Here is a 12,492-nt window from a genome sequence, read left to right on the forward strand (position 1 = left end):
CCGAAACAAGCGAGGCATCCTCACAGAAGGAGCTAACCGGGGGGTGAGGGGCGGGTGAAGGGGAGATGCTGAGCACCCCGCGCGGGTCCGAGAGCCGTTGGGTGGGCGCGCGGCCCCGGCCCCTGCGCCCACGGCGGCTGCGGGCGAGCTGCGCACCCGTCTGCGGGTTATGGGGCCCGCTCGCACCTGCGCGGCCGCCGGGGGCCCCAGCAGCAAAGTGAAATACTCCGTGCTCCCCAGCAGTGACGGCGGACACACCGACTGTCGGAAGGAAACGGCGCCCGCCGAAGGCTGCTCCAGATCCAAAAGACGCCCGGGCGGGGACAGGTCTCACTCACTCAAGTTCAAGAAAAGCCCCACCAGGATTCCTTACAAGGCCGTCGGCTGCGCCACCCTGCAGTTTCTGCTCGGCGCCCTTCTCCTGCTCACCGGCTGCCTCCTGCTCGGGGGCTGCGTCAGCAAAGTAGGACCCGCCCGGGCCGTCGCCATTCTGATCGTCGGCGTCCTGGTGTTGCTGCCGGGCTTTTACCACCTGCTCGTGGCCTGCAGAGCCCAGCGAGGCTGCAGCGGCTACTCCTTCCAAGACCTTCCGGACTGTGGCGACTAGCCCCGCCCCGCCGGCCCGCCCCGCCCCCGACGCACAGCCCCGCCCACAAGCCCGCCCCCTTCACAGCCCCGCCCCCTCACAACTCCGCCCCCTCACAACCCTGCCCCTCTCCCCCCCCTCCCCCCGCCCCCAGCCCAGCATCCAGCGGAAGAGTCAGGCGGAGCCGAGCGGAGCTTTAAGACGTTTGGCAGAGGCTGCGGGAATCTATGCCCAGAGACTGAGGGATTCTGCAGCTTTGCAGCTACTTAGCAAAACTATGGCAGGATTTTAGAAATCGTACCCAGAATGCTAACTGAGATTGTAATTAGACAAACAGGAAGCCAGGACGTGCTCTGTTTTTATTTTCCTGGCCCTGGCTAAACCCTTTGGCAGATTTTTCCACATGAATATGAAAAATGGAAGACTAGCAATATTAATGGTATGGGAAAGTGAAAAGTTACATTGTAAAACAAAATGTTGCCTCCTCCACCGTATTTAGAGGGGAACATTTCATTTAAATAGTCCTCATTGATAATTTTATCTTGTGGCAAATGGGAAAATGCAGCATTTCTAATTTCATATTACTAAGTAGTTTAGAAAATTTTTCAGTCTCTTATCCCCCACACTTACCTCTAACTTTGTATTCTATGGGTGATCTTGATAAAATCACATATCAATTTAGGAAAAATAAAAAGAGCTCTACAGTTGTATTGTGTGATGGCTCCATGAGCTTTTTAAGTGAGAACTGGTTTTAAATCCCAGATGCAAACTTTCTAGCTGTATAAGCTTCGGCAAATTATTTTAGTACTCTCAGACCGAGTTTGGGGCCGTAATTTCTACTTTTGGGGGTTTTAATAGGGGTCAAAGTATTTTATATCAACAACGTGGCACATAGATGTTCCCTAAAGTGTTAATTTCTCACTGCGAAATAGGCTTCTGTAGAAGACTGCACTTAAAATTAACTAAAACCATAGTGAATTGCATACATTCACTGAAAGTTAACAGAGAGAATTAGACTGCTCATCTGCATGCACTGTTATAATCTCAGATCAGATCAGGAAACTGGATTGTTTTTTATTTATATGAGCCTTTTCCTGTTGAGTCCTATATAAGAATAAGGCAGATCCAGGAGGCAAATTTTATATAATTTGGGGGAGTTTCATGAGAAAAAAAATATGAAATTAAGTGCAGGGCATAGAAAGAGGCCTGTACAAGGCTGGGGCCCTGAAGCTTAAGTCTCATCAGTTTCGTGATAAATCTGGCTGTGATCGAGGTGAGGAAGGATCTAGACAAAAGGACTGAATGTGGGATATATCTACAGTTAAGGCTCTGGCTCCAGATTAAAGGTTATAATTGATAAAACAGTATTTTCTAGAATAAAGGATATCATCCTATAAAAAGAAATGCTTTCTGAAGTGTTGTAGATAAGAAATATAGGCAGATCTGTAAACGATAAAGAATACACATCTGGGAGAGAATATTGGCAATTTATAAAGGAGAAGAAAGATACCCTCAAGTGTGTTATCCTTAGGCTGATAAAATGTACCCAAGATAAAAAAAAAAAAAGAAAAAACAATTTGGTTGTCTTCCATCAGTGCTATATTATGTGCCCATACTCATAATGAATGGGGGGAAAGTGATGTGTCTAAATATTAGTTTGTGATCCATCAAATTGTAATAAATGACCAGGGATAATATGAGCTGTACCTCATCTAGGCTCTGGTACCATCATCATATCCACCCTTTTATAAGAAACCACAGGCTACATGGAAAGTCCATTGGAAAAGTAACTGGTAAAAAGTCCACCACAACATCAATACGAATAATTAGCATTAAAAGTGACTTGGGCATGTCAAAGACGTGTCTTTTGCATATATAAAACAGTAAATCTGTGCAATGTTAGTTAAGGACGGTAAATTCAGGAATCGAAAATCCAAATAAGGTCAACAGTATAAACTTTAGTTCAGAGATGGTCCTCATCACAAAGAGAACAGTTAGACAAATAAAGGCAAAAAAGAGTGTCATAGCATCATCATACTACAGAGGATATTAAATCCAAGCATTGTTTTCATTCCAGACATGGTATACAGTGTGTATGTTAACTTTAAATTTTTAGTTAACCAGGACACATACCTATCAACTCTTATTGAATTATAAATTATATATATTTCGATTTTCCTTTGATATGAAGGTTTAGACCAACTTGCTAGAACATCCTTTTGAAACAATTAGGTTTCTAAGCAGTGCCTGACAGTTGTCGAATCACAGTTAACTGGCTCACCAGGGCACATCCCATCTACAGAGAAAAATATTTCAGACTGCTCTGATACCTTGTCGGAAAAAGCTTTTGGTGTAGGCCACAATGTCACATTTTGCTGTAAGGTCTTCTTTCGATGTTTTTAAAAGCCTGTTTCACGATGGACTCCACACCCTCCTTAGTCAGCTGCTTTTCAAGAAACTTGCTGGTTGTTAGCACAGTGATTCTGGGTTCTGACATGGCTTAAGCTCATCACAGATGAATCCCGTGATGAATAGTCCGCACCAGAGTAAAGGCCCGCAGTGTAGCAGACGTGTGGGTGAGGGCAGGGGGCAGGTACTGCGCACAGACCTACGAGTGTTTCCCTCCCCCTGCCCCCTCCTCCCGGCCCCCTCACTCTCCCTCTTTGCCTGGCTTTCTCTGTCACACACGCACACGCTCTCACACACTCACACACGCACACACACATGCCCTCACACACTCACACACGCTCTCACACACACACACACACGCCCTCACACACTCACACATGCACACACACACACCCTCACACACACATACGCACACACACACGCTCTCACACTCACACACGCACACACACACTCTCTCACACATGCTCTCACACACACACACACACGCCCTCACACACACACACGCACACACACTCACACACACTCACACACGCACACACGCTCTCACACACTCACACACGCACACACACACACGCTCACACACGCACACACACGCTCTCACACACGCTCACACACTCACACACACGCCCTCACACGCACACACGCACACACACTCACACACACACGCTCTCACACACACGCACACTCACACACACGCACTCACACACACGCACACACACACGCTCTCACACACGCTCTCACACACACACACACACACGCGCACACACACGCTCTCACACACGCTCTCACACACACACACACACACGCGCACACACACGCTCTCACACACGCTCTCACACACGCTCTCACACACACACACACACACACACACGCACGCACGCGCCCTCCACGGCTCCTCCTCTTCTGGCGCCGCGGTCCCGCCCCCCTCAGGTTTCCAGCCCGCGGGCGCCCGCAGGTGGGATTGGCTGAGCTAGAAGAGGGGCAGAGGCTTCGCCAAATCTCCGAGCTAGATTTCCTTCTGTCTTGGTCTCCTCCCTGAGAATCCGGGCAACCGACGTGCGCGCCCGGTTTCTCCCGCGGGAACCCTGCCCGGGGTTGCTATGGAGACAGGACGCTGCCGCGTGCAGAGCAACCAGCCCCCAGAAGTCGCTCCGCCGACCCGGCAAAGCGGGCGTCCTGCGCCGGCCCCCGCCATCCGCACGTCGATTCCCTGGACTCCTGCCATGGAAGGCTCGACTGCCCCGAAGCAAGAAAGAGAACACCAGCCATCGGGGGGACGAGGGGAGCCATGGGAAGAAATGACGGCAGCTTCATCCCAAGATCCTCAGCCGGGGTCATCGGAACCCCCGGCGTCGGAGCAGCGGCCGCACGCTGGACCCCAGCCCCGGAGCAGCCCACCTCGGAGCCCTCAGTGTCGAGGCAGCACGCCCGTGGGTGGCCTCCCAGAACCGGGTGCGTCATGCGCGCCTTCGCCCCCTCAGCAGCCCCCCTCCACTCCTCCTCTGGCTCTGTCGGGGCAGGACCCGGCCGCGCCGGGGCGGACAGACAAGACCACCAGTGCGACCCCTGACGCCGGGAGACCTCCCCCCGACCGCCTGAGACAGCCGTCTGGGGGAGCAGAATCGGCTCCTCCTGAACCGGGCCGATCAAAGGGGGCCGCCTTGCAACAGTTTCAGCAAACCGACAGTCACCGGCGGGAGCCGAAGGACGTGAGCTGTAACAACTCGCAACCGAGCGCGCGGAGAGCTGACACTCTGCAGGAGGGAGACGCGAACGCGAGCTACGACCCGGATGAGCCTGAGCCTGGGCCTGAGCCTGAGCCTGAGCCTGGGCCTGGGCCTGAGCCTGGGCCTGAGCCTGAAGCTGAGCCTGAGCCTGGGCCTGAGCCTGGGCCTGAGCCTGAGCCTGAGGCTGAGCCTGAGCCTGGGCCTGAGCCTGGGCCTGAGCCTGAGCCTGAGGCTGAGCCTGAGCCTGGGCCTGAGCCTGAGCCTGAGCCTGAGGCTGAGCCTGAGCCTGGGCCTGAGCCTGGGCCTGGGCCTGAGCCTGAGCCTGAGGCTGAGCCTGAGCCTGGGCCTGAGCCTGAGCCTGGGCCTGAGCCTGAGGCTGAGCCTGAGCCTGGGCCTGAGCCTGGGCCTGGGCCTGAGCCTGAGCCTGAGCCTGAGGCTGAGCCTGAGCCTGAGGCTGAGCCTGAGCCTGGGCCGGAGCCTGAGCCTGAGCCTGAAGCGGCCCCCAGCGTGCTTGAGATCGCCATTCGGAACGCTAAGGCTTACTTACTGAGGAGCAGCAGCGAGTCGGGCTTAAATCTGTAAGTCCTGGCTGGGGGTGGGGGGGGAGTATGACAAAGAAAAGGGGGTGTGGGTATCTCTGTGTGAGTTTCTATGGGTGAATGGAATTATATTTGAAAGTCTGTATGAGTATGAGTTAGTTAGTGGCTTAATAAGCCTTTGCCTCACAGGACTCCAAATAGGTCATTGGTGGGGCTTCTTCTAGCTTCTTTAAGCACCCTTGGCATAGAGAAGCAAGACCTAGGAATTATGGAGACTTGGGTTTGAAAGACACCGTGGAGATATAGTGAAGTCTGAGCGTCTCTTCAAGATGCTTATGAAAAGTAAGTTTCTGCCAGGGATTAGAGGCTTACAGGTGGCTCTAATGTAAGCCTTCCAGTGCTTCCGTGGCTGATAATGTGAAGTTACTACTTAAGAACTGAATTGTCTGTCAACGTGCTCTCAGGTTAAATAGAAACTCCTCTGTCCAATAAGGAAACTTGTGTAAATTTCCTCTGTGACTGATAAGAATTGTATCTCTCCAAGTTCATCTCTAATAATTAGTTCAATGATAACTACTGCCCCAGTGAGGTAAGTCTACTTCAGATCACTCTAATATAGTTGCTAAGTCCTACCTGAGAGCCTTTGGTTGCTGTGTCCCACATCTATCATTTCTCTCAAGAAATAATTTGAAACCACTTTGTCCTCAGGCCATCCTGGAAAACCATTCCTCCCTCAGTGAGAGGGGGCCTTTCTGAGGTCGTGACTGCACTGCTTTGTGTTTGTGTACATTATATATTTTGCATTCTGTTTTTACATCGCCCAAATTAGGTTTTTGTTTTTGTTTGTTGTTATCTTAATACATGTCCTCCCTTTTGACATGGGTATGACCTGGATTTTCTCTTTTCATGTAGATACGATCATCTCTCTAATATGCTGACCAAGATCTTCGATGAGCGTCCTGAAAATGCTGTGGACATCATCGAAAACATTAGCCGAGATGTGAAGATGGTACATTTTAGTAAAAAATTGGATACACTCCACAATGAGAATGAGATGCTTTCAACATATGAAATAGCAGAGAAGCAAAAGGCTCTTTTTCTCCAGGGAAATTTGGAAGGAGCTGACCAAGAGCTGGAAGATGAAATAGTAAGTCACTACTGTAAATCTGAATAATTCAGTCTTAAGGTTTTATTTGAGGTGAGTGGGTGTTGCTTTAGATTCAAATCGACAGTCTCTTACAGCTTGCTAGGTAGTACTTTCGACCTCACTTCGCACCACTCATTTCCTTGTTTCAAGTTTATTTTTTCACATTTGTGGCTTAATATTTCACAGGCTTGGCTATGACACGTGTGTGGGGTTGAGGTGTTCATATCAGAGAAAGTGGTCTCTTCATCTTTTATATTCCCAAGTGCTTAAAAGGGAAACAGGAAGCAAGCAGTTCTCCTTACGGATAACACGTTAACCTCAGCACTTGTCTTCCCAGGCAGAAAACCCTCTCCCAAATGTAATGGAATCAGCGTTTTATTTTGAACAAGCTGGAGTTGGTTTGGGCACAGATGAGACTTACCGCATATTTCTTGCCCTCAAGCAACTTACCGACACCCACCCCATCCAGAGGTGCCGCTTCTGGGGCAAGATCTTGGGCCTGGAAATGAATTATATTGTAGCTGAAGTGGAGTTTCGCGAGGGAGAGGAAGAGGAGGTGGAAGAGGAAGATGTGAGTGAAGAGAGGGGCGAAGGGGAGAGCGAAGGTGAAGAGGGCAGTGAGGGGGAGTCGCCAAGGCCCTCTTACAAGGCCCCACAGCCCATACCAAAAGAGGAAAGCAGGACAGGTGCCAACAAATACGTCTACTTTGTTTGCAATGAACCAGGACGAGCGTGGGTGAGGTTACCATCAGTTACGCCCGCACAAATTGTTACTGCCAGAAAAATCAAGAAATTTTTCACTGGGCGATTGGATACTCCCATCATAAGCTACCCACCTTTCCCAGGAAATGAGAGTAATTATTTGCGAGCGCAAATTGCCAGAATTTCAGCAGGGACCCATGTCAGCCCTCTTGGATTCTATCAGTTCGGTGAAGAGGAAGGAGAGGAAGAGGAAGAGTCAGAAGGCGGGCGAGAGAGCTTTGAAGAAAACCCTGATTTTGAAGGCATCCAGGTGGTTGATCTAGTGGAGTCCCTGTCCAACTGGGTTCACCACGCACAACATATTCTCCCTCAGGTAGGGCTTTGCGGTTCTCAGTCTACCAGCCGATCGGCACATGTTTCCTAAATTCAGTCAACAGTGCACACGTGTATTCAGACTCTAGACAGAGAAAGAGACCATTGAAAAATCAAGCAAAAACACAGGGTACTATATAATTGCCAACTAGTATAGACCTGGGGTCTTCCAACAGAGTTCTATTTCCAAACAGAAATAAGACAATTATTTCAATGAAGTATTTGGCAAGTTACATCAGGATTTAGATTTATGTGCGTTGTGAAACTGTTTTTTATTTGTTAAATATAGACGGGTGCACTAATTCAGGGAGCTGTTCCTTTATTGTGTTTCTGTAATACATGGGGATTTTATGCCGAGAACAATAAAAGATTATAATAAAAATAAAAACAATCAAACAGTTTTAAGTAGCAGTTGTATAGCACGTATTCGGCTAGGTGCTTGTAATAGCACTTTATATGCATTACCTCACTTAATACTCATCACTGTATAAAAACTAATATTATCCTTATTTTACAGATGAGGGGATTGAGACAGTTTAGGAAATGTAAAAGGAGTACTATGGCTAACAAGCAACAGGGTCAGATGTGAGTAGACACAATGGATCCAGAGTTCATCCTTTTAATCACTCTGCTATAGTGCCTCGTCTGCAGGTAGAAAATCTTCGTTATACTTGGACCCACATATGAGATATTCTTATATATCTTTAGATAAGTTAATTAGATCAGAAATTAGAACCTCCATAGCTAATCTTATTTAATTTTTATTAATAATAGTGCCTTATCTCTTCCTTATAAATTATTGATTACAAATTAGTAAAATGCGTCATTAACTTATTTTTATTAAGGCACTGCTAATTTTAAAATATAAATGTTCTGTAACTTCAAGAAGTTGGCAAATTCTTGAAATAACTAGTACAACCTTTCGCTTAGGCAAAAACCTAGATCATAACAGTACTTGGTAAATGTATGTTGAATGAGTGAATGAATGAGTGAATGAATGATTAGATTCCCACAGAGCGGAGCAGAACCTTGTGTGGATAATTGCTTCACTCCAAATGCATACTCGGATATTCTAAGGCCCTCACCTTGCAATATTCATGCTCAGGGTCGCTGTAATTGGTTCAACCCCATACCAAAAAGTGAAGAGGAAGAAGAAGAAGATGAAGAAAAGGCAGAAGAAGAAAAAGAAGAAGAGCCTGACTACATAGAACAGGAAGTGGGGCCTCCTCTCTTGACACCAATCTCCGAAGATTTAGGTAATTTTACACAAATGTATATGTATACTATGCAATATTACTATATATATATGTACATATATGTACATGATGTATACATATACTCTGTATATTTGATACTATATACACATACTATGTATATAGCATATTAAATGTATAGTAGAAATAATGTCCTATATATTTTGTATGTCATATACATGTATATACTATGCATATATACTAAATCTATATATCTAAACACACACTCACTGTAGTATATGGTGGGGTATGAAACATGTTGTTGGCCAAACCACCAACTTTCTCTGACAGAAGAAGAAGTAGCACTCAGGTAGGAAGTATAGGTTGGTTGCAGCTCTTACTGAAATGCTGAGAGTGACCTTGTGCATCATTTATGTCTTGCATTCTGCAGGCCATACACAGATGACCATAAACACAGGACATCATTATACAGTGTATAAATATCCAAATTTCATTATTCCATAGTGTTCATAAAATTCCGCCTTGGTTTTATGTTAGCTGCTGATGTTTTAACCTTTCTTTTTATGTCAAGCAGGAGTTAAGCTTTTGAATTTTTCATTGATGTACAGAGATGCAGAATACACCGCCTTGGACAACACGACTCTCTTCAAATCTCATCCCTCAATATGCTATTGCTGTCCTCAGATCCAACCTCTGGCCTGGGGCATACGCCTTTTGCAATGGCAAGTAAGTATCTGACAACTTTCAAAGTTTTTATTGTGATTATTTAAGTTCTGGAAAGTATAAAGTATCACTGGAATCTTAAGTTAATATTATTTTAACTCAATTTTAGCAAGATTTAGCCAAACATTTGTATTATACAGTAAAGCATCAAATTTAGATTAATTTAGACTTCTGCCTTTTCATCTGAATTAATTAATGAAGCTAAATATGGTTTTTCTTCTATAGTTGCTTGAATAATTGGCATTCATTTAATTGAAGTAATTCTAAGCAGTGTTTGAATTAGTTTAAATCTCCCATTATTTTTGTTGGACATCTTGATTAAAGATAATTAAAAATATGTATTATTTAGGCTATCATTGTCAAGAGAATTAGGATCTAGAGGCTACTAAATGCCCTTTTATCCCTCACTTCCTTGAGTCTTATGCTTCCATTTCTTATCTAATAACCCAGGGTCAGAAGTTCAGCTGAGCTGAAGAGAGGCTGAGCTGCTAAATGTCAGAATAGTCATTAAAGCAACAAGCCAAAAATGAAAGCAAAAGCACTGATTCCCTCTCCCGCTCCCTGTTCCATTTTTCCCCATGAAGTGGCACAATGGTGGAAGGTCAGATGGATCAGCACAGGCGTGGGGTCGTCTCACTGATAAGAGTCCCCATCATAAGGCTCTTGCAGTTTTATGGACCAGAGGGCCAGGGCAAGGGGAGGAGAGCTAGGGAAGAGTACTGGATACTGAGTGGGGAAAAGTTTCTTTAAGGTTTCCCCTTCTCTCCCCCAAGCCCCATAAGGAGGCCTTGGTAGCGACACCCAAAGACCTTCTACCGAAGGTCTCAGAAAGAGTCCTAGGAGTGAAGGCACCTGAGCTAGGAATGGAAACGTGAAGAGCATGACAGGCCAGAGACCAGAGTCCTTGACTGCAACTCCCCTCAGAGACTGCAGCGTGCTGCCTGGGCACCAAATCTGGTGTGGACAGGGCAGTTTTCCTGTGACGTAGGCCAGGTCTTTAACCACAAGCCCACTCCTCCTCCAGCCAAGTGCTTGCTAGTTTGGAAACTTTTTAATTCTTTCTAACTCTAATGAAGGTGGTAACTTTTTAATTATTATTATTATTTTTCTTTCTGAAAGTAATTAAATGATCAAAGGCTGTGGTTTGGGTACATCTTGACAGGGTCTAACCCTGTGGTTTTCTTAACCAGCTTAAGCAGCTTGGATCATAGAAATGCCCTGTGCTAGGGGAATCATTTAGGGGTATTTCACCTCTAATGAATTTTAAATGTATTGTTTTAAAATTATGGGACTATGATACTTTAAGTACTTTATCATTACAGGAGAGGAAGGTCAACTTTTTGTACTGAAAAATTATATAATGATCATCTACATTTTTTTTTTAAATATAGAAAGTTTGAAAATCTCTACATAGGCTGGGGTCATAAATACAGCCCAGACAGCTATACACCCCCAGCTCCACCACCAATTTGTGAAGAATACCCCAGCGGACCAGAAGTCACAGAAATGGATGACCCCAGTGTGGAAGAAGAGCAGGCTTTCAGGGCTGCTCAAGCAGCTGTCCTCCCGGCCGAGGAGAACGAGGGAACCGATGAAGACGAAGAGGAGGAAGAGGACCGTGACTGAGGAGCAAAACCGGCGGCTTGCTCCAGCGGCACGTATGCTAAAGCAAAACCGCCGCCTTCCACGCGACCGACGCCTACGTACCACTTATGTGGGCCTAACTATATATGAGAACATCAGGCTGGGGATTTCACGTTTGGAACTGTTCGTGTGTGCTTATAGGAAGATGCTCAGTGGGTTTTCCAGAGGCTGACTGACATGTTCTGCTTCACTGTTCTGATAGCTACAACTAATGGAATATGTGTTTCTGTATTTTTTTTCTCCACGTCTAAGGTTTAACTTCTAATATGGCAAACATGAAAATATATAACCCGCCCCGCCGGGTGTGGCTCAGCGGTTGAGCGTCGACCTGGGATCCAGGCGATCAGGGTTCAATTCCCGGTCAGGGCACATGCCCGGTTGTGGGCTTGATCGAGGACTCTCTCATCATTATGTTTCTGTCTCTCTCTCTCCCTCTCCTTTCCTCTCTCTGAAATCAATAAAGACATATTTAAAAAAGAAAAAGCTTCTTGGGCAGTTCAATATTTTTTGAGTGTCAAGGGAGTTTCTAATTCCATCGCCCACTCAAAGACTCCGTTTTTAACCTCTTTACTTGTTACTTAACATCTTTCACCCAATAGAAACGGGCTTGCAGAGATGGCTAGCTGGGATAGCCAGGTCTCAGCCTAATCCTCTCCACCGCTGCTTCTCCACAGCTGTGTCTTCACTCACTAGAGGATTAAGCACTGCACGCGCCAGGCACCGAGGCCACTTGCTGGCGGCTCGCACGTCACCCATCTACAAACACTGAGTATCAGACACCTAGAAGGTGCCGCTGTTTAGACGCGAGCAGTTCAGGAAGCACTTCTGAGGGGAGCTAAAGGTGAAGAGGTCCTAGGCCGCACCAACTGTATTTTGGCAAAGGACTCTGGGCTAAAAAGAGTGGGCTCCTGAGGGTGAGAGAGGAGCCTGGAGGCGTTAGTGGGGTCCAGATGGTGTGGGATATCTGCATCTACCCATGAACAAGGAACAGGACTCAACTGGGAAGTGAGACGTCACTTTTGTAGTGAACGCTTGGCTTCAGTGTACGAAAGGACCCACAGAGGATCAAGACAGGGAGCCCGGTTGGCAGGTTATCGTGTAAACTAGGTAAGAGGCCACGAGGGCATGAAAGGGTAACTGCAGGGGGGCATGAAGTAGAAACCCGAGGGACAAGGTATCAGAAAGGAGGATTTCCAGAATTTTCCAATTGGCAGTATTATTCATTCTTGGCATGCGACTTTCCGTATTTGATGGAGTTAATATTTATAAAACTTCATTCAAGTACTTTTTTTGTGGTATAGCAGACATTTGTTGTTTTTCTTTTTTGTTGTTTAATATCCATTTCCTCATCTATCCGTATTTCCTTGTGAGAAACTGCCTCTGTCCGGGGCACACACCATGGCATCAGACGGGCCTTCCCTGGAACCTG

General features: G+C 46.6%; 1 protein-coding gene and 1 pseudogene across 3 annotated transcripts; both read left to right on the plus strand.

The window, feature by feature from the left end:
* The first annotated feature begins 113 nt into the window (after positions 1–113).
* Positions 114–607, plus strand: LOC308559075 (transmembrane protein 230 pseudogene; annotated as a pseudogene). The gene has a single exon. The product of its transcript is annotated as a transmembrane protein 230 pseudogene (transcript).
* A 3,431-nt stretch (positions 608–4,038) lies between these two features.
* Positions 4,039–11,534, plus strand: RSPH4A (radial spoke head component 4A). 2 transcript variants are annotated; one of them, XM_081140240.1, is made up of 6 exons: positions 4,039–5,300; positions 6,174–6,408; positions 6,746–7,483; positions 8,588–8,738; positions 9,271–9,422; positions 10,811–11,534. In XM_081140240.1, the coding sequence occupies exons 1-6, from the start codon at positions 4,096–4,098 to the stop codon at positions 10,817–10,819; spliced, it is 2,490 nt and encodes an 829-aa protein (XP_080996366.1). In that variant the 5' UTR covers positions 4,039–4,095; the 3' UTR covers positions 10,820–11,534. The 2 variants fall into 2 exon arrangements, with proteins under 2 accessions (XP_080996366.1, XP_080996365.1); XM_081140239.1 differs by having other exon boundaries at positions 9,305–9,422.
* Positions 11,535–12,492: the final 958 nt, after the last annotated feature.

The sequence above is a fragment of the Miniopterus schreibersii genome (assembly GCF_964146895.1).
Source record: "Miniopterus schreibersii genome assembly, chromosome: 6".
In the NCBI taxonomy this organism is placed as follows: Eukaryota; Metazoa; Chordata; class Mammalia; order Chiroptera; family Miniopteridae; genus Miniopterus; species Miniopterus schreibersii.